The sequence below is a fragment of the Trachurus trachurus genome, assembly GCF_905171665.1.
Source record: "Trachurus trachurus genome assembly, chromosome: 17".
Taxonomy (NCBI): Eukaryota; Metazoa; Chordata; class Actinopteri; order Carangiformes; family Carangidae; genus Trachurus; species Trachurus trachurus.
In genome coordinates this window covers 10,568,184-10,586,515 of record NC_139900.1, presented here as the reverse complement: position 1 = coordinate 10,586,515, position 18,332 = coordinate 10,568,184, and the positions used below count along the sequence as shown (strand labels likewise).

General features: G+C 41.1%; 2 protein-coding genes across 2 annotated transcripts; both read right to left on the bottom strand.

Moving 5' to 3' along the window:
* Positions 1–563: 563 nt before the first annotated feature.
* hectd3 (HECT domain containing 3) lies at positions 564–10,334 on the bottom strand. The gene is made up of 20 exons (XM_083990919.1): positions 10,239–10,334; positions 9,347–9,840; positions 8,176–8,429; positions 7,922–8,057; positions 6,916–7,037; positions 6,684–6,797; positions 6,482–6,564; positions 5,533–5,698; positions 5,150–5,231; positions 4,723–4,905; positions 4,579–4,631; positions 4,305–4,473; positions 4,101–4,214; positions 3,400–3,489; positions 2,196–2,402; positions 1,587–1,716; positions 1,365–1,439; positions 1,096–1,177; positions 930–1,001; positions 564–761 (listed from the first exon to the last, which is right to left on the bottom strand). Exons 2-20 carry the CDS (start codon positions 9,686–9,688, stop codon positions 677–679), a joined length of 2,559 nt encoding a protein of 852 aa, XP_083847045.1. The 5' UTR covers positions 9,689–9,840; positions 10,239–10,334; the 3' UTR covers positions 564–676.
* A 1,119-nt stretch (positions 10,335–11,453) lies between these two features.
* best4 (bestrophin 4) lies at positions 11,454–15,250 on the bottom strand (the record flags this gene model as incomplete). Its single annotated transcript, XM_083990769.1, has 9 exons — positions 11,454–11,748; positions 12,393–12,547; positions 12,658–12,738; positions 12,836–12,988; positions 13,508–13,585; positions 13,689–13,843; positions 14,566–14,799; positions 14,895–14,995; positions 15,099–15,250. 9 exons carry the CDS (start codon positions 15,248–15,250, stop codon positions 11,454–11,456), a joined length of 1,404 nt encoding a protein of 467 aa, XP_083846895.1.
* Between the last annotated feature and the right edge of the window lie 3,082 nt (positions 15,251–18,332).

Sequence of the window (18,332 nt, the reverse complement as noted above, 5' to 3'; positions counted from 1 at the left end):
TACTGTTTCTTTAGTATTTCTGAGATGCATATTTTATATTTTCCTATTTATTCTGGTTTGTTTTTAGGTCAGTTTTTATCTGTCTGAGCAAGTGCAACTGCATTTTATTCTCTGTACAACAGTGTGTATAATTGAATGACAATAAAGTACTATCTAACATGTATCTAAATTTTCTAAGTTGATCTGGATAGAAGTACCTGAATGAGTAAATGTAACAACAACAAACAGACATACATAAAGTGTGGAGCTGAGTATTTTGTGTAAGCAAATTTGTAATTTTTTGGTTGGCGTTGCTATGTTAATAAGTGGTTACAATAAAAACAGATCTCCTTGAGAGCCACCCCTAGTTTCATACAAATAATACATTTTTATTTTCTGTAACTTCTAAAACTTTTGCTGCTCCCTGTTTTATTTGTATAACATTTCTCATAAAGAAACTTTCCTGGAAGTCAAATGTCTTCTCATAATGTCCCGTTGTCATAAATATTTAAAAAAAAAAAACAGATTTGAACACATCCATTTAATATTTCATTCAAGAAAAACAAAAAGCTCGACATCATATCCATGTTTTCATATAGTTCTTTATTATATACAGCTTTGATTAAATGGCAGTTGTGTAGATACGGTGATAAACTTGGCAAGCTTTCTCCATTCATTCAGTGAAGCAGCAGAGAGATCACTCTTCCCAGGGACTCATGTCTGTATCAATGGCCACACAGTTGTATGCAGCATAACGTAGTTTCTCTTCGCAAACTTTTGCACTGCAGAAAAGAACAAAGGACAGGATGAGATATCAGTTAAATATGTATATACGTTTTAGAACAGGAAAATAACTGGAGGATACTTTAGGCTTCAACATAATAGCAACTTGTGAACTTTGTAACCCCAGTAGTATATTTTATTACATAAAACAGAGAACATGTGCATACCTTGGATAGTTGGGTAAATAAAGAGTGCTGGAGCATGTGGAGGACTGTGGGAGGGCATCTGTCGTTTCAGAGCTAAATCAGGAAGCAGACAACAATTTAGCATCTCGTCTGTGTTTTTAGTTAGTTTTTTTTTTTTTATGAATATCAAACAATAATTGTCTCTCACCCTTGCTTGTCAGGAAGGACGTAGATAGGTGCAGGAAGACGACTTCTACCAGTTACAAACCTCAGAAACCTGCTGCGATCCTCTGAAAACAAAATTCAAAACCACAGTCACTCACGCGTCATCGACAGCAGTCAATAAGTCAATAATGCAGCATATTTTCAGCACAACATATACACTTGGAATACAGGACAGTCTTCAAGCTACACGGTTAATTTGATAATGTTGTAAGACGTTGACTAAAAGTGTTGTAAAATAAACAGAGAACTAACCATTGGTAAAGTTCGTCAGTGCTTCCCACAAGTATTGGACCCTAACGTCACTTTGTTCCAGGTCTTCATATCGTGCTGGTGGAGAGACAGAGACAATGACGATGCTGTGAGTCCGTATTCAAGCATCGAACACCATTTGGCTTCAGTAAATCTCTCTACAACACAGTATCATCTCAGTCAGAATCAGATCTCTTAAAACGAAACTCCAAGCTGGACACTCACTGAGTCGTTTCAGGGCTTCCACGGTGATCTCTGGATCTCCACACACCTTCTTCTCCACTTCCTGCCAGGTGAGCAGGTCCAGCACCGCCTGAGGAACCACCTTCAGCAGCCCCGCCTGCATGGCTGCAATCTATACCACACACACACACATACACATACACACACAATGATCAGGCTCATGCATATACAATAGGAGGAAGTCTGACCACATCCAAAGTAGAGCTGCAACAATTAATCGATTACTCGCACAATAATAGATAATTACATTAATCTTCAACTATTTTGATAATCGAATAATTGGTTTGAGTAGTTTTTTAAAAGAAAAAAAGTCAAAATTCTCAATTTCAGCTTCTTAAATGTGAATATTTCTGGCGTCTTTGTTCCTTTATGACAATGAACTGAGTCTCTCTTTGGTTTGTGGACAAATCAAGACATTTGAGGACGTCATCTTGTGGTTTGGGAAACACTGATTGATATTTTTTAACACTTTATGGACCAAACAACTAATTGAATACTCATTTAACAAATGAATCAATAATGAAAATGATCGTTAGCTGCAGCCCTAATCCAAAGTAGCATTGTACAAGTACAACGGCTCCGATGTCGGACCTGCTTCTTGCTCTCCTCCAGTCGAGCTTTCTGCACCAGGCGGACGAACTCGCTGCGGTCCTCGTAGCGAACGGCCACGTTGCTGCCGCCGGGGATGAGCTCCACCATCTGGCCGTCACTCAGCAGCGTGGTGTACACCAGCTCCTCTCCGAACCGGAACTCATACGTCTCCTGGTCCAGGTTCTCTATGGCCTCCAGCAGGTTCACCTGAACACACACATCCACATTTACCTTGAGACAGCGACTTGGAGCACAGAGCATGGTTCTTACGCCACGGATCCTTAAAAAGTCTTAAAAGGCATTGAATTCATTAATCTGAAAACAAGGCCTTAATTGGCGTTAAAATGTCTTAAATCAATTTTTCAAACGTCTTAAAAATGTTAACACATGGTAAGTGGGATTTTCTGATTATAATTAGTCTCAAATCTCAAAATAATTGGTAACATTCCAACATAGAGAAGTTAGTGGCCGCTAAATCTCTCACCGCCACCAGCTCCCGAGTCAGTTTTTTTTTTTTTTTCGGACTTTTTATGCATTTATTTTGAAAGGACACCCCCCCCCCCAATTATTCATGTAGCAGTCACTGTACCTTGGACCACATAGGAAAGTAGGTAAAATTGTCCCTAACCCTATGTATGTGGTGACGTTTTTGTTTTTTGTTTTTTTTGCATTTGTGTTTAATGTGAAGTCTGTCTTAAATTTCATTTCAAGTGGCTTTAAAAATGTCTTAAAAAGTCTTAAATTAAAGTTGGCTTAAGCTGTAGGAACCCTGACAGAGTGAGTCAGGACAATGATTAGTTATGTCAGACAGACAGAAAAGTCTATTTTAATGTAGACATAGAAAAGTGTGACGTGCAGTAGGTGTGATCAGATTTAGTAAAACTGGATCAGTGCAGCAGATTGTGATCTACATGGGAACGAAAATAACATAAAGCAATGCAAACTGTCATTATCATTTCTCATTTTTGGGATCCTTAAGTTGCCTACCAGTTTAGATACAAGTATGTATACCTGTATAGGAGTGTTGGTGCTTTTGTAATGATGTGAATTCTTCTTTCTTTCTCTTTAAAAAAAAAAATCTATTTATCTATTTTTCTTTCATCATCTGCTTTGATAATAAGACTTGGTGACATGTACAGAGCAACATAACTTATTTCTTCTTCAAATAAAAAGTTTAATAACAAAAAAACAAAACAACGCTCACCAGAACAGAGTCTACAGCAGGGAAATCTTTAATCCAGCTGATAGCCTCCCCAGTCAGCTGCTTCCACACCAGCCCGGGCAGAGCCAAGACCTGTACACCAGCAGAAGTCAGGGAAAAAAGTCAATACAGTTGCTTAAACATTTGTTATATTATTGTAACTTTATGGAAGCTTTTAATGGGTGTTTCCTATAAAGAATGAAGTGTATTGGCTTCATTCATGACATGTATATTCCTTTTTTTTTATGACGGGTTGCTGGTGGAGATAATGTCTATCTTTTTCTCTCTTTTCTAGATTGCCACAAGTTTTTTTTATTGTAGTCTTGAATATACTGTTGATAATATATAATGTTGGTCCTGACAAAGCGTTGACTCAATAATTCAATTCAATTCAATTTATTATCACTTTCATGAAAAACCTTTGTTTAACATGGGAGCGAGACGCCGTTCTCCCTGTCATGTTGTTTGCAAAATAAAAAGGAGACACATTTAAAACAAGACAATATTTCTAAAGAAGAGACAGCAGTAGTTTTGTTAAGTAAAATAAAAAATAAATAAGAATAGATAAGATTACATTAAAAAATAAGGTAAACAGAGCTTTGTTGTGATTTTGCAGTAATAAGTCAGTACACCCATCCATTTTTAATTCATAAAATCACATACAGTCTAAACTCTAAAGTAGGTGGGATGGGAGAATCACTCACCAAGAAGTCTTTCCCTCGGAGAGCAGCTCCCATGAGCTGCCCGATCCACTCGTACTTGTAGAAGTCTTTGCAGGACGGGTTGGGGACGTAGTAATCTCTGGCTTCTAGGGCGCCCTGAGAGAGCAGCGACAGACAGTTTAATGGAGACGCTGCGTCCTGTGTAAAATCTTCACAGTGTACGGGGCAGCGGTGGACAGTAAGTACCTGGTTGGATGTGCGGGAGAAGAACGGCAGAGGCATGGGACACTCGGCTGAGCTGGGGCAAAGCTCCTCGGACATGTCGGCCAAGCTGTCGCGAAATCCACCTCCCTGGTCGATGATCCCCTCCGCGATGAACTTGCACTCCCACCACTGGTCATAGTGAGCAGGCCACCTGATGAATCAACACCATGTTAGAGTTGAATGCTCTTTACAGGAAGAAAAATCTGAAACTGAGATGGAAAACTGAAGCAAAAAAAGAAAAAAGAAAAAAGCCCACCTATAATCCAATGTTTTCTCAAACTTCATACCAAACTTCAAACCTTCATACACCTGCAAAGAGACAGAACAAACTAATAATAAAGCAACAGTAACAACGCTGGTATTATATCACAGCGTCTAGAGATAAGAGTGGAGTCATCACCTGACTGAACACGGCGTTCTTGCAGGTCGGGTCCAGAGACGGGTTGTCTTTGTGCTCCATGGCCAGACGTCTGTTGATGTAGAGTCGGGGCATGAAGTTCGGCTTACTGGTCTCTGAGTCCTTCAGGCACTGGGTGATGAGAGCCGAGCGGCGCTTTGACAGCAGCAGGAACTGCTTTATGCTCTAGAGGGAGCCAGACAACACACAAACAAGTCTGTTGTAAGTGAACAGTTGCTGGCACAAGTTTAAAGATGCATCCATTTACACAGTGTATATGACTCCCTTATATTTATGAGTGAATAAATCACTTAGGCAGTTTAAATAATAGTGTAATCTATTAAGGGTTTGGCAGCGCTGTCAGTTTGGGACTAATTGCCTGAGATTTTTATTCAGCTCTGTACATTCAAAACATTTTAAGATGGCTCACTTTGATTTGATTGAAGGTTCCCAGGCTGTAGTCCCAGGCCGGCACCAAGTGTGGGAGCACACTGTCCAGGAGGCAGATGAACCTGCAGAGAGCGAGAAAGAGCAAAATAACCATCATAAACCTGGAGAAATTCATCTTGATTACTGCTCATTGTCTATTTATAGTTGGGGAATGGTGTCTAACTTGTATTTTAATATCTATGGAGGTGAAATTTCACTCTAAATGCATCACAGGTGGATTTAAAATACATTTTAATCAGATTCAAATCAGATTTAAATAATTAGGGAATGCACCATTCATAAAAACTGGGACAAACATTTAAATCTGTGACAGTAACTCTACTGACTTCAGGAGCCGTGGCAGCATGATGAACGTCGACCTACCTCTGGATGACCAGCGCTCTGCGGTACAGGGCGTCGGGCACGGTGCCCTGCAGACGGGGGTAGCGCACCAGGTTGGTCGACTGGAAAACATCAGCATTCAGACCCAGATCCCTCTCACATGAAGACTTGATCTTCAAACCTCGGATCCGGACGTCTATTCCCTCATCTGAGGAGAAGGACAGAGAAACCAGGGGATTAAAAAGATAGTTCAACATTTTGGCAAATTGGCCCATTGCCATAATCCCTATAGTTTTAGCAGTAGGTTTGTTACCTTTATTGTAGGTGCGAGATATTTTTAGAACGGCGGAGCAGAGCTGTGAGCTGCTCAGAGCTACGCTACGGAGGCTCATGGGATTTCTTGGTTTCCCTCATCAAACTCATCAAACACACAATCAAACAACTCCAAAACGCTCTGGTGGACAAGTTGTGACCTGCACATTCACCACACTATGAGATAATAACGGTGACGGAGTTGTTTTCGAGGCAAATGCAGATACTGCTTGCTGAAAAACTGCCCCAGACAGAGTTGTTTTAGAGGTGAATTCATGCAAAACCGCTGATGCGCGTTCCTGTCAGGGACAGTTTTTGAGCAAGCAGTCTCTGCATTTCCCTCTAAAACAACTCTGTCTGGTAACGTTGTGTTATTATCTCATAGCGTGGTGAATGTTCAGGTCACAACTTGTCCACCAGAGCGTTTTGGAGTTGTTGGATTGTGTATTTGATGAGTTTGATGAGGGAAACCAAGAAATCCCATTAGCCTCCGTAGCGTAGCTCTGAGCAGCTCGCGACTCTGCTCCGCCGTTCTAAAAATAGCTTGCACCGACAAATAAAGGTAACGAACCTACTGCTAAAACCATAGGGATTATGTCAATGGGCCAATTTGCCAAAATGTTGAACTATCCCTTTAAATACACTCACACCTGTTAAAAAAAAAAAAAAAGAATCTCACCTCTACATTCCTCAATACGGATTTCAATGACAGGCAGGTGGGATGTCATGTCCTCCAGCACACACACTTCTCCAATCAGGTTGCTAGAGGCAAAAACAACTATAGTCAAACTGACTGAAAGTATCTGGACACTTAAAGTGAAGATGAATGAACGGCTTAGTGTGGGACACAAATATGCTAAATCAATTTTTCACAAGCTCACTCGTCAATGGTGACATCGCTCAGTTTCTTCAGGTTGTCTCCCTCTCCCCCAAACACTGTGACTCTCTTGGGCATGTAGTTATCGTCTGTAGAGTCCACAGTCAGTATCAGCTTACTGAGGAGCAAAGAGAAGCAGATAAGATAAAGAAAGACGTTAATGACTGGATTAAAGTTCACATGAGATACTGCACATCTTAAAGCAGGCATAGATTTTTTTTTTTTTTTTTGCTTACTTGACCACTGTGCCTTTCTTCATGTGCAGGCGGATCCAGTGTTGTCCCTGCATGCCGTCGCTCTCCCAGTACGTTTCAGTGTCCCCGTCTGTCAGACAGCTGGCACCTCCACTGGGATCCTCCTGTCGAGTTCAAGTGTAAAACAATTAATTAGTCGTTTTTTTTCTTCTTTTTTTAACACAAGAACAATCTCACTTTAAGAGTCATCACTGCCGATGTCATTTCTGTTATATCAGAAGATAACAACAACAAATAGCTGAGAGTTTTCAATTGCTTGGCTTTAAAGGGATAGTTCAACATTTTGGCAAATTGGCCCATTGCCATAATCCCTATAGTTTTCGGAGTAGATTCGTTACCTTTAATTGTCGGTGCAAGCTATTTTTAGAATGGCGGAGCAGAGCCGCGAGCTGCTCAGAGCTACGCTACGGAGGCTAATTGGATTTCTTGGTTTCCCTCATCAAACTCATCAAATACACAATCCAACAACTCCAAAACACTCTGGTGGACAAGTTGTGACCTGCACATTCACCACGCTATGAGATAATAACAGAACATTACCAGACAGAGTTGTTTTAGAGGTGAATTCATGCAAAACCGCTGATGCACGTTCCTGTCAGGGACAGTTTTTGAGCAAGCAGTCTCTGCATTTCCCTCTAAAACAACTCTGTCTGGTAACGTTCTGTTATTATCTCATAGCGTGGTGAATGTGCAGGTCACAACTTGTCCACCAGAGCGTTTTGGAGTTGTTGGATTGTGTATTTGATGAGTTTGATGAGGGAAACCAAGAAATCCCATGAGCCTCCGTAGCGTAGCTCTGAGCAGCTCGCGGCTCTGCTCCGCCGTTCTAAAAATAGCTTGCACCGACAATTAAAGGTAACCAACCTACTCCTAAAACTATCGGGATTATGGCAATGGGCCAATTAGCCAAAATGTTGAACTATCCCTTTAACACTGATTTAATCTAATGGATAGGAAATGTAAACAGCTTCATGTGTGTGTGACTCACTGAGCATGAGGAAACATCGATGCTGGTCACACACTGCTTCACACTCCCCAGGTTCTCGTCCTCTTTCCCTATGTGGTCATAGAAGTAGTGCACCAGGTCCTCGTCACATTCGTACGTCCAGGTGGGAGGAACATACCTTCAAGGTTTGAGGGAATAAAATCTCAAATTGAAAATCTCCCGCAGAAGAAAAACCAACCTAACAAAAAAAAAAAGGTTTGATTCTGTATTTTGACTTCACATTAAACGGGGCTCACTTCAGCTTTTGGACGGCGGCGTCATCACGTTCAGCGATCTTGGGCTTGGCCCCCATGTAGAGCGCGTTCTCCACGTCCACCACCTGCTCCCACCTGTTGCAGGCTTTGTGGTCGTAGCCGAGAAGCTGCTGCTGCCTGCTCACGCTCTCCGGCGACTCCACCGGCACCAGCCTGTCGCCTCCCTCCGTGTGTTTATACACCAGGATCCAGCCTTCCTCCAACTCCTGACCTGGACGGAGCTCCTCCAGCTGCTCCTGAGAACACACACACACACAACATAATGTCAACATGTGTTTATCCACCATTCATTAATCTACTAAACTAACTGCATTAAACCTTTCAGGGCTCCAGACTAAATTTTGGTAACACTTATAATACTTATAACACATTATAAGTACACACTATTAAGCATTAGTTAAGCAATAAGTACTGAATTCATCATTTATAGGGTTAGGGTTAGGACAGTGGTTCTCAACTGGTGGGTTGGGACCCAAAAGTGGGTCGCGGACCCGTTCTGGATGGGTCGCGGACAGCTGGTCAAAAAAGTAAATAATATTTAATGCACATCTGATGTTGGACATTTTTTATTTTGAAAAATAACTTATTTTGAAAGGCACACGAGACACGTGATGTGAACACATGCAGTTGTAATGCTCCTCCTCAGTTTCTTATTATTTGCTCCATTTGCTCTGAATGCAAAGATATCTGTTTCTTATTAATGTGGCCTGAATGCAGTGAATCTTGTTTTGTTTTGTGGGTCTTTATTTTGTGCAATTTGATATATATCCACTTTTGTGAATATGCTCTGAATGCAGAGATGCATTAGAAGTCAAATTCGTTCTGGTCCTTTGCTATGCACCTGTCTTCCTCCGTAGGTGTGCATACGTGTTTGAGTGCAAACATAAAATTTAGAGGCGCGCACTCTAAATCGCCTTATTTGCATTTCCTTTTCATTCATAATTCTCACACACGTTGGCCTCTTCCACATTTTACCAGTTTTTAAACAAAAACAGCAAATTTACTGGTTGCACATGTGCAAGTAGATGATAAATTTCACTTGCACGGGCAAAATGTCCCACTTAGTCTGGAGCCCTGGCTTTAGTCAAAGTGTGGGTACTGTATTTTCTACTTGTAAGGGAGTATTTTCACATAACGAATGAGTTTAACTTACCTTATTCATTTTGACCCACAGGCCCTGGCTGTTGCAGTACTCTTCCCCTGTGGTCCGGATGCAGGTCCCTTTCTTTGGTTCAGCGCTGTACTTGCATGCTCTCTTGGTGTGGGGCGTCTGGTGCGGGCTCTCGAAGATGAACACCAGGGTTTTCCCAGCGGTGGAGCCTCCTGCGGATGGTCCAGAGGTGGAGGATGAATCCTTGCAGATCTTGTAGCACACCTCTCTGGTGACATAACACAGACACTCCGGCACCGGCTCGCCCTTCCTGAAACACTCAATGCACCTGTTCAGGAAGCGGATCCTGCCCAGCAGCAGGTGAGGGTTGTTGCCCACAGACATGGTGGTGCTGGTGGAGAAGAGGATGGCTGTTGTAGTTGTAACTTAGTGGTGGTGGTGGTGGGTGAGGGTCAGTGACAGTCAGCAGCTCAGCAGCAGCATCAGGAGGAGGAGGGGGGCGTCAGCTGACATTACATCACTGTCCCCCGGTGATCCTGTCAAACAAAACACAAAACAAAACCGAATATTCTCCAATAATCAGGAGGAGTTTCCATATGAAGCAACCAAAACCCCCACACTGTAAATCACATTTTAGCTTTACAACGTAATAATAATGATCATAATAATAATCACAACAAGAGGTCAACAGCCGACCTATCAGCTACCAAAGTTTCTAGAAACTGTGAGAAAACGTTTAGTTTCTTTTAACAGTTAAAGAGTGAGCTAGCTGACGTTAGCACGCCGGCTAACTAGGTGTTGTGGTGAGTGACGGTTAGCGACGCTGACAACAAAACGGAAAGACTCGTTAAATAAAGTCAGAAGTGAAGACGACAAACGTGATCTGTGAACTCAAATGCAGAGTGATGTGTAGACATAAGACCCGTTAACATACCTTTGTCGCTGGAAAGAGTTTAATACGTGAAACGGTGTGGAAGATTTCTGTGTTGCGGATATTTGACAACGCGGAAGAAGAAGACTTTTGACCCTCTCGAACTTCCGTCGTTTTCTCTCATTTCAAAATAAAGGTCTCCAATTTTATAAATGTGTTTTTGTTTTTTTACGCATGCAGTTTACTTTCTTTTTCTTTTCTTTTTTCTTTTTTTGCAAACTACTGTTTAAAAAATATCATCCCACAGTTTAGTACACACATCGTTGTGACTGGATTTTAGGCAGTTTTAATTTGATGACTCTGAGAAGCTAAAACGTTATGCTTTTGAAGATACAGGCAGAGCACGTGGGTTCAAGTAGGCTGAAAGCAGGCTTCTCGTGCTCCAGGGTCACATACATAGGAGTAGTATTTCGTATAGTGGCTTACCGCAGCGTACTTAGGTACAATTTTAATCATTGACAACATATAATGTGGACGTAAAATCTGTAGTAGAATTTGGCAGCTGAAGTCGGCTACTAACCAGTCAAAAGATCCACCTATCCGTCATAGTCCATAATTACTGTGATGATATGGGGTCATTCCTATGTTCCCTCAGCCCTATGTTCCCACATTTCTAACTTTTGTTGTCACTGAAAATTAGGCCCTATGTTCCCACAGCCCTTTGGTCCCACCATTGGTTGGGTTTAGGCAATGAAGAAAGGAGTTGGTTAAGTTTAGTAAAAAAGACCAGGTAGAGGCTAGACAGGTAGAGAGAGTCCAGTGGGAACATAGGGCTGTGGGAACATAGGCACTCCCGATGATATCATGCTTTCTAAGGTCTCCTTTGCTCAGTAAAATTATAAATGTATGTCTTTTATCTTTACATTGAGGTGTCTTACTGGCCTTTTTTGCATCAGTCTGCCATTAGACTTCAAAACTATGTTTGTTCAGGATTAATATGAAAAATGAGACAGATGCCAAGTTACAGAGCTGCTGTTGGTTGCATGGGATCAGACAGTAACAATAGGACTGAGATTTAAAAAAACACACACAAAAACAGGATTGCTTGTATGCATTTCCATACTTACATAATAGTTTATTTTATTTCACAAATTAATTCACTTGTGTTAAATCAAGAAATATTTTGTACAGTGATGGTTTTCATTTTTGGTTTAAAAAACACCATGTTTGCAGCAGGGCTAGGACCAGGATGCAACATGGAGCTAAACATCATTCACTCTAGTGCTGTTCCACTGAAATTTTAATAAGCGTCTTTTCTTGTTCTGGGAGATTGGTGTCATCCTCAGGGGAAACATCAACATCGTCTTCCTCGTTTATTTCATCATCTTCTTCCTCATATGGATGTGATGAGGTGTCCAGCAGAGAGGGGAGACTCCTGCCGCCACGCAGGATACCTTTACCGTTCTGTAGAAGACCGTTGAGACCATCACCCAGAGAGCCGTTCGGATGCAAATACCGTTTCTTCACAGGAGCGTCTGCAGGCTGGTGAATCTCAAGATCCTCTGCACTCATCCTGCAAACATGGGAGACAGTTTTAAGACTAAATGTTGCAGTGGTTGTGACTTATCTATCTGCAGGGCCGTTGTATAGGGGAGAAAGGTGATGATAATTCTAGGGGCCCAGCGCCCAGTAGGGCCCCCAAAAACCCAGTAGTCTAATCTTTGTTTGACTGAATTATTCTGTTTTCAGCATTCAGCGGCTTTCAGCATTCACCCGTATTTCCTTCAGGAAATGCATTCTCTAGTTCTGCATAAGACCCTGATTATATAGAAATGCTGCATTAGCATCAAAACAAAGTAGGCAATTTTTTTTGTGTGTGTGTTGCGTATGAACTGATGAAGCCCATTGGATAAGAGGCGAAACGTCTTCCCAGACAAATACAAGTCCAGTTGCCTACGATTCAATTCGCCCAGAAAAGAACGATGACCTGGATGAATGAGAATATCCATAGACAAAGTATAGGCTAAATAAAAAATGATAATACATACGTAGCCTAAGAAAAAAAAAGTGGAAAAGTCAGGGGGGTAGGGGGCCCACTTTAGTGTTCTTTCAGGGGGCCCAGAATTCCTAGCAACGGCCCTGTCTATCTGGAGTCTGGACTGTGCAGCTGCAACAAGCAAAAGGCGATGAAACATGAAAGGTAAAGTAATAGTTAACCTCATGTCAAAGGTAGAGCCTTTGAAAGCTGGTTTGAGATTATCTGCTGCTGTTGACAGAGTGTAAGGGATGGAGAAATGTCTCTGTGCCCAGTGCTTGTCCTTCACAATCGGAGCCAGGTTCTGGTACATGTCGTCCACAGCCAGCATCGACACCTACAAAAGAGAGAGTGTGAGAGAGGAAGAAAATTAAATTAAGGATGGTGAGGACTCATACAAGATGTTTCAGTGTTTTTTTTATTGGAGGGAAATCTTGAGTGTAAAACCTCAATGTTTCGGTCGATCAGCTGGTTTGTTTCAAAGTCATCGTCGTCCTCACCAAACGGATTGATGATCAACTCGCCCACCTGCAAAGAAGACAGCGTCAGATGGGATCACAGGAATCACAGAATCAGGTCTAAATCTGTCGTTTTATACGAGCGGATGGATGTGCTGCTGTGTTACCTTGAGCCAGCCGGTGTAGAAGAAGAACTGCAGCAGCGTGAAAACGGGGACGTACATGTCCAGTGTGTGATTCTTGTATCCCTTCTCTGGGTTCAGGAATTGACGGCCGATGATACAGAAGGCAAAAAACGAGTAAACTGCAATAGTAACTACCTGCAGAGAGCAACAATCAAGCCAAACAATCAGTTTTCTAATGCATTTTGGATTCAGTTTGTATAAAAGTGATTTAATACTATAACTACATTTCAAAATAAAACTAAATAGTCCTGCATTAATAAATACACATATTGTAGTATTAAAAGTGAAATGGGCCGGGGAAGTGTTGTACTATCATTAGATGATATTTATAAATAATGCACTAACATGTGAGCAGCATTTTACTATTGCAGTTGGGTGATGGAGCTTATTTGAATCATAAAAAGAAGAAAAAAACAATAATTTTATTCAAATATAATTAAAAGTATTGTCAGCATAAATTGATTGATTGCTCAGTTTGTAAGACTTGTACCCATCAAAATGACCTATAGGGTCCAGAATGATGAACCTAACAGAGAGATACTGATAAAGAAAAGACAGCACATCCTCTCATTTCAGAACTGGGGCCATATTTACGATATCAAATCTCTGAAAGTACTGAAATCGCTCAAACACTTCACCACTGACTCATCGTACCTGAGTGTAGACCAGAGGGATGCTGATCCAGTCATAGTGAAACAGGAGGCTGCACTTGGCTCTGTAGTTGTTGAGCTCCTGCAAACACAAGTTGCAGTCGATGCATTGGTTGTGTATGATGTAAGATTTGTCTGTTTCCCATTTGAAATGTGTAAGACAATGAAAATGTTAAACCACTCACATCCATCAGAAGCCTCAGAGCGATGTCGTCCCTGACTCGACCCTCCTCTCTGGCTCGGGCCGCCAGGTTTGAGAACCACGTCAGAGGCATCCAGTACTTGTTGAACTCGGAGTGCAGCGACTCAAAGTTTTTCAGCTCCTGTGTGGTCATGAATCCTGCACGCACGTTACACACTCTGATATCACTCAGGTATCATTCAGACAGCAAATGAAAAAGTTCATAATGATCAAAAATATCAACGTATAGTGTATATGTATAGAGCTGCAACGATTCCTGGAGGTAACTGATCAGGAGATCAAATAGCTATTTTGATTAAGTATATTAAATAATTAATTTTTCAGTGGTCATTCAGTGATCCAATTTGATAACTAGATATTCTAATAAGTAAGATTTATTTTCATTATTACAAGGTTTGGGACAAAACTAAGTCATTGGCAACATAAAACTGGGCTTGAGAGTCATTTAAAAAAAAAATATTTTTACTTTTTTTTTACATTTTCATATGGACAAATAATAAATCAAGAAAATAATCAGCATATTGATTAATTATTAAAACTGTTAGTTTCAGCCCTTTAGGATTTTTAGAACTGCATGATGCACACAATTTGCAACTTACAAAGCAGAGAGAAGCAATCAAGAAAAAATATAGATGTCCAGCTGAAATATTACTAAAAAATTGACATTATTCAGGGGTCCTTCCTATTGGAATAGTTTTAATAGCTTTTATTTTCACTCATGTCTCATATTTTATGAACTAATAACTAATATAAGCCTTAACTCAGAGAAGTGCAGTGCACAATACTTAAAAGTCTTAAAGCAGCACATTTCTAACAGCTGTGAATAGTTAGTTAGTTTGCGGCTCCAGTGTTGGACTCACCAGCCTCCACGATGTGCTCCAAAGTGGGGAAACGCTTGAGAACTCTCGTGCTTATGGAGCGGAGAATGAGAACCGAGGATAAGTTGGCGTATCTCATGAGTGTCCGTCGCAGCAGACGACCCCTCTCGTCCGCGCCGTGGACGTTTCCAGACACCACCATCATCAGGTTGTCAGGCAACGGGAAGCTGGTGTACTGACCCCACCAACGATTGAAGGCCAGAGACACATAGAAACCTGGGATATATACAACATCATCACTGAGTCACATCACATGCAGTGTCTTATATTAATATATATATCTCCAGTACATATATTATAGTCTAACTCACCCAGCACAAATGAAACTGGGATGAAGTTGGTGTTGGTGAACTGGTCACAGTAAAGGGCGATACGCTCAAACAGATCCTGCTGTGATGGTGACAGGAGGAACCTGTGAAAGCAGATAAAATGTTTTCACTGGGACGCACTAAAGCAATAAAGATAAAACTGAATCATGCTGCAGCAGAATTAAAAGAAGAAATCAGTTCATTTACCTGTAAAACACACTGAAGAACAGATAAACCAAACAAAACACCAGCAGGTCCTTGTAGAGCAGCCTGTAGATGCTCCCCTTCCACCTGAACAGCAGCTTGGAGAAGCCGCCGAACCGGACGTCAGCCACCTCGAGTGTGTAAGACACCGTCATGTTTACTGCTGTAACGGCGGAGGACTCCTGCAAAATGAAAAAGCAAACAAATATTTGAAATGTATTACACATTAGGCATGATGTATGTGTATAAAGCACAATAGAGCCCGTCGTACCTGTGAAGGCCGGTGTATCACCTGGTCCTGAGCTGCCCTAAGAAGAAAAGTTCTTCCCCTGAGTTTCAATTTAAACTTCTCTGCTGTGAAGCCATAAATTAACATTTTAGATTTATTACCTGGGAACTTGATGCCTAAAGAGACACACACCTACAGTACAGTGACTGCATGCACGGAAACAACCTCTACATAAACTACACTGTCACTGACCAGTTGTCTGTAAAGTGTTACCAGCTCACTTTTCTATAATCTGACATAGCTACTATACTCCAAACAAAATCAACAGAGTTTATTGGTATCGATTATTGTTCAGTGGTGTCCAAAAGTGTCCAGTGAACCCTGCTGGGTGTGGGCTCACCCTTTATCTACAGATTATTTTCTTGTAGATTCTGCCTCTTGTTAATCAGTCAATTGTTTTGATGACAAATTGTGAGAAATCTAATCAATATCACAATATGGCCAAGTGCAGTGTCCAAATGATGTGTTTGTTTGGTTCAAGACCAAACAAAAATCACATTATCAATTTTATATTTTTAGGTCCATTCACACTGAAATCGCACTCTCATATCAAAATTCCCCACAAATCCTCAAACTTTGTAGCTTTTGTCTTTTCAAACCCCAACAGAAAAATCACATAAGACAAAGAAAAGCAGCAAATGCAGAAAATATAGGGAATTTTTTGCAGTGATCATATAAGAGACTACAGAAAATATACATATCCATGTACATTTGTGTAAAAACGCACTTGTAAAGATAAAAAAAAAGTGTCTCTAGACTCATATTCACTTCCCCATCAGCCGTGTTCAGTTTGTGCTGTTTGTTCAGGCAGGAATGCACGTGGGTATAAAACCAGACTGTGTGACTCTGGTGTCATTACAGACCATAATAAACCAATTACAGCTGGTTTTTACAAACACGACCTCACGTCCAAGACCAACATTTGATTTGTTTTTATGAAGCTCTCAGCTGTGAAATTGGAATTAGAAGGAAATGTTTCCTCTTTAGTGTTTTAAATCGTTTCAGTTTGGACCAGAGGCAGCTGAACTCACTTTAGACGACTGACTGAAATGAAGGATTTATAGATAAGAGGTGAGCAGCGTCAGGAGTTTTAGGGTTTAGTTATTTTCAAGAATCACAGTCTGCTGCTCTTCTGTCCCTGTCCTGCTATAGGGCTCATCTATTGCTGTTATTTCATCTTTATCTTTGATCTTTGTGAATCTTGGTAACTCTCTACAAGTCTTATACTTCATTGTAAATCTATACAAACCTATGTGCTATAATATTTGAAACCAACCAACATCTGTAAAAAATACTTTTATTTTAGGACCTTTAAAGTCATGTTAATATTCAGGAGGTGAATGATGATATTAATTTGTTTCTAAAGTAGTTTGGACCTGTTATATAAGAGACAATAACGCCCTTCCACAGAAAATCAAACATTGTGCACACAGATTGATTACACAGCAGCTGCTTTTTCACTGTTATTTACTGTTCTGGTCGTCAGTGGCTCTGATAACAGCCGTCTCAACCATCTTTCTGCAGGGTGATGCAGGTAGACCGTCAGATGGATCCACCCCCTCCCGTCCCTCAGCCTTTGTCATTGGCTGTTCTGCTCCACTCGCTTGTTTGTTTTTCACATCGTTACAGCAGTCCACTGTAAATCAGAGTCTTTTTTATTCTAGCTGGGTTTTTTATCTTCTCGCTCTGTTTGCTCATCACCCCTGACTGGATATTTACGAGGCCACCCATCCTCCATCAGACGACTTCCCTGTTCTCTGTGCCTGACTCTGTGTCACTCATTCAGCTGCTCTGGACGGATGAGCCTCCCTGTTTGTATCTGTATCTTTTATTACACTCATTAACAACAGATTTATGCATTTGGTGGAGTATTTCCCTACGTTCAGTTTCTTCACAATATAAATATCAGTCACTAGATGGCGCTCCTGTGATGTGCAGCCTGGCTCCCTGCAGAAGAGTCACTGTCTGTATTTATCACATAAACAAAGACACCCAAAGGCTGTGTTGTTGACAGAAAACAATAAAAAGAAAGTTTAACATGTTAGATGCTGTGTAAGAAGTTTATTCATGATACTTTCTACCTGTGTAAATACAGATCAACTGGGTTTTTAACTTGTTTTTCAGAGAGCCATCATTTAATTATGTTGTCTTGGAGCCCACAGCTGTTTTCCATCATGTAAATATGCTAATTAGCGTTTCTTATTGCTCTTAAATCAGCATATATGTCACTAAATCGAATATTTTCCACTTTCATGTTGATGTCTCGTCCCAGTCTATATCCGATGAATGGACAATGGTTGGTCTGTGATCTTGATCTAGATGAAATTCACCCCCAGATTAACATTCATGGATCCTCCCAACAACTGGTTCTGCCCAGTCGTCTCCTGGCCTCGGCCACTGGATATACTGGTCGGGGGGCTGAGACCTCTGAGAACGGGCCAGGGAGAGCAGCTCCGTTTGAGTAACCTAATGCAGTAATTACAGCTTCCCACGGTGAGTGAAATTAGAGCTCAAATGAAAAAGTAGGATTTCAGGTAGCTGCTGCACGGGGGCCGACCTGGGTCATTGTCGGGGCAGAGAGAGCTGAGGGGCCGCAGAGAGCGAATGACACAGTTTTGGTTTGTGCTTCCTCTCAGCATGTCTGTTGTGTTATTAATAATCGTTATCAAAAACATTCCTGAAGCAGAGACCTTGAAAAAAAGCATTTTTTTTATTTGACTTTCAACAATATTCAAAAGTGCTGCATACAAAAAACAAAACAAGATCAAGATAGTGCATCATCTGCCAGTGAAAACTTAAAGATCAGTGCTTTTCATCCAATGAAGAATTATCCATCCATGTTATTACATAGTATCATTTTAACATTATTCCTACAGTTTCACTTTCAAAATTAGGACCGGAGAGAAGATTTCAGAAATACAGAGGTCATGGATTCTCCCTCACCACTC

Bases quoted from the DNA above. Each gene is read 5' to 3' on its own strand.
- hectd3 (XM_083990919.1), bottom strand. From the start codon at position 9,688: ATGTCTGTGGGCAACAACCCTCACCTGCTGCTGGGCAGGATCCGCTTC. The intron at 8,430-9,346 runs GTAAGTTAAACT...GTGTGTTCTCAG, and splicing joins TGTGGGTCAAAATGAATAAG to GAGCAGCTGGAGGAGCTCCG. The intron at 6,565-6,683 runs GTGAGCTTGTGA...TTTTGCCTCTAG, and splicing joins AGCGATGTCACCATTGACGA to CAACCTGATTGGAGAAGTGT.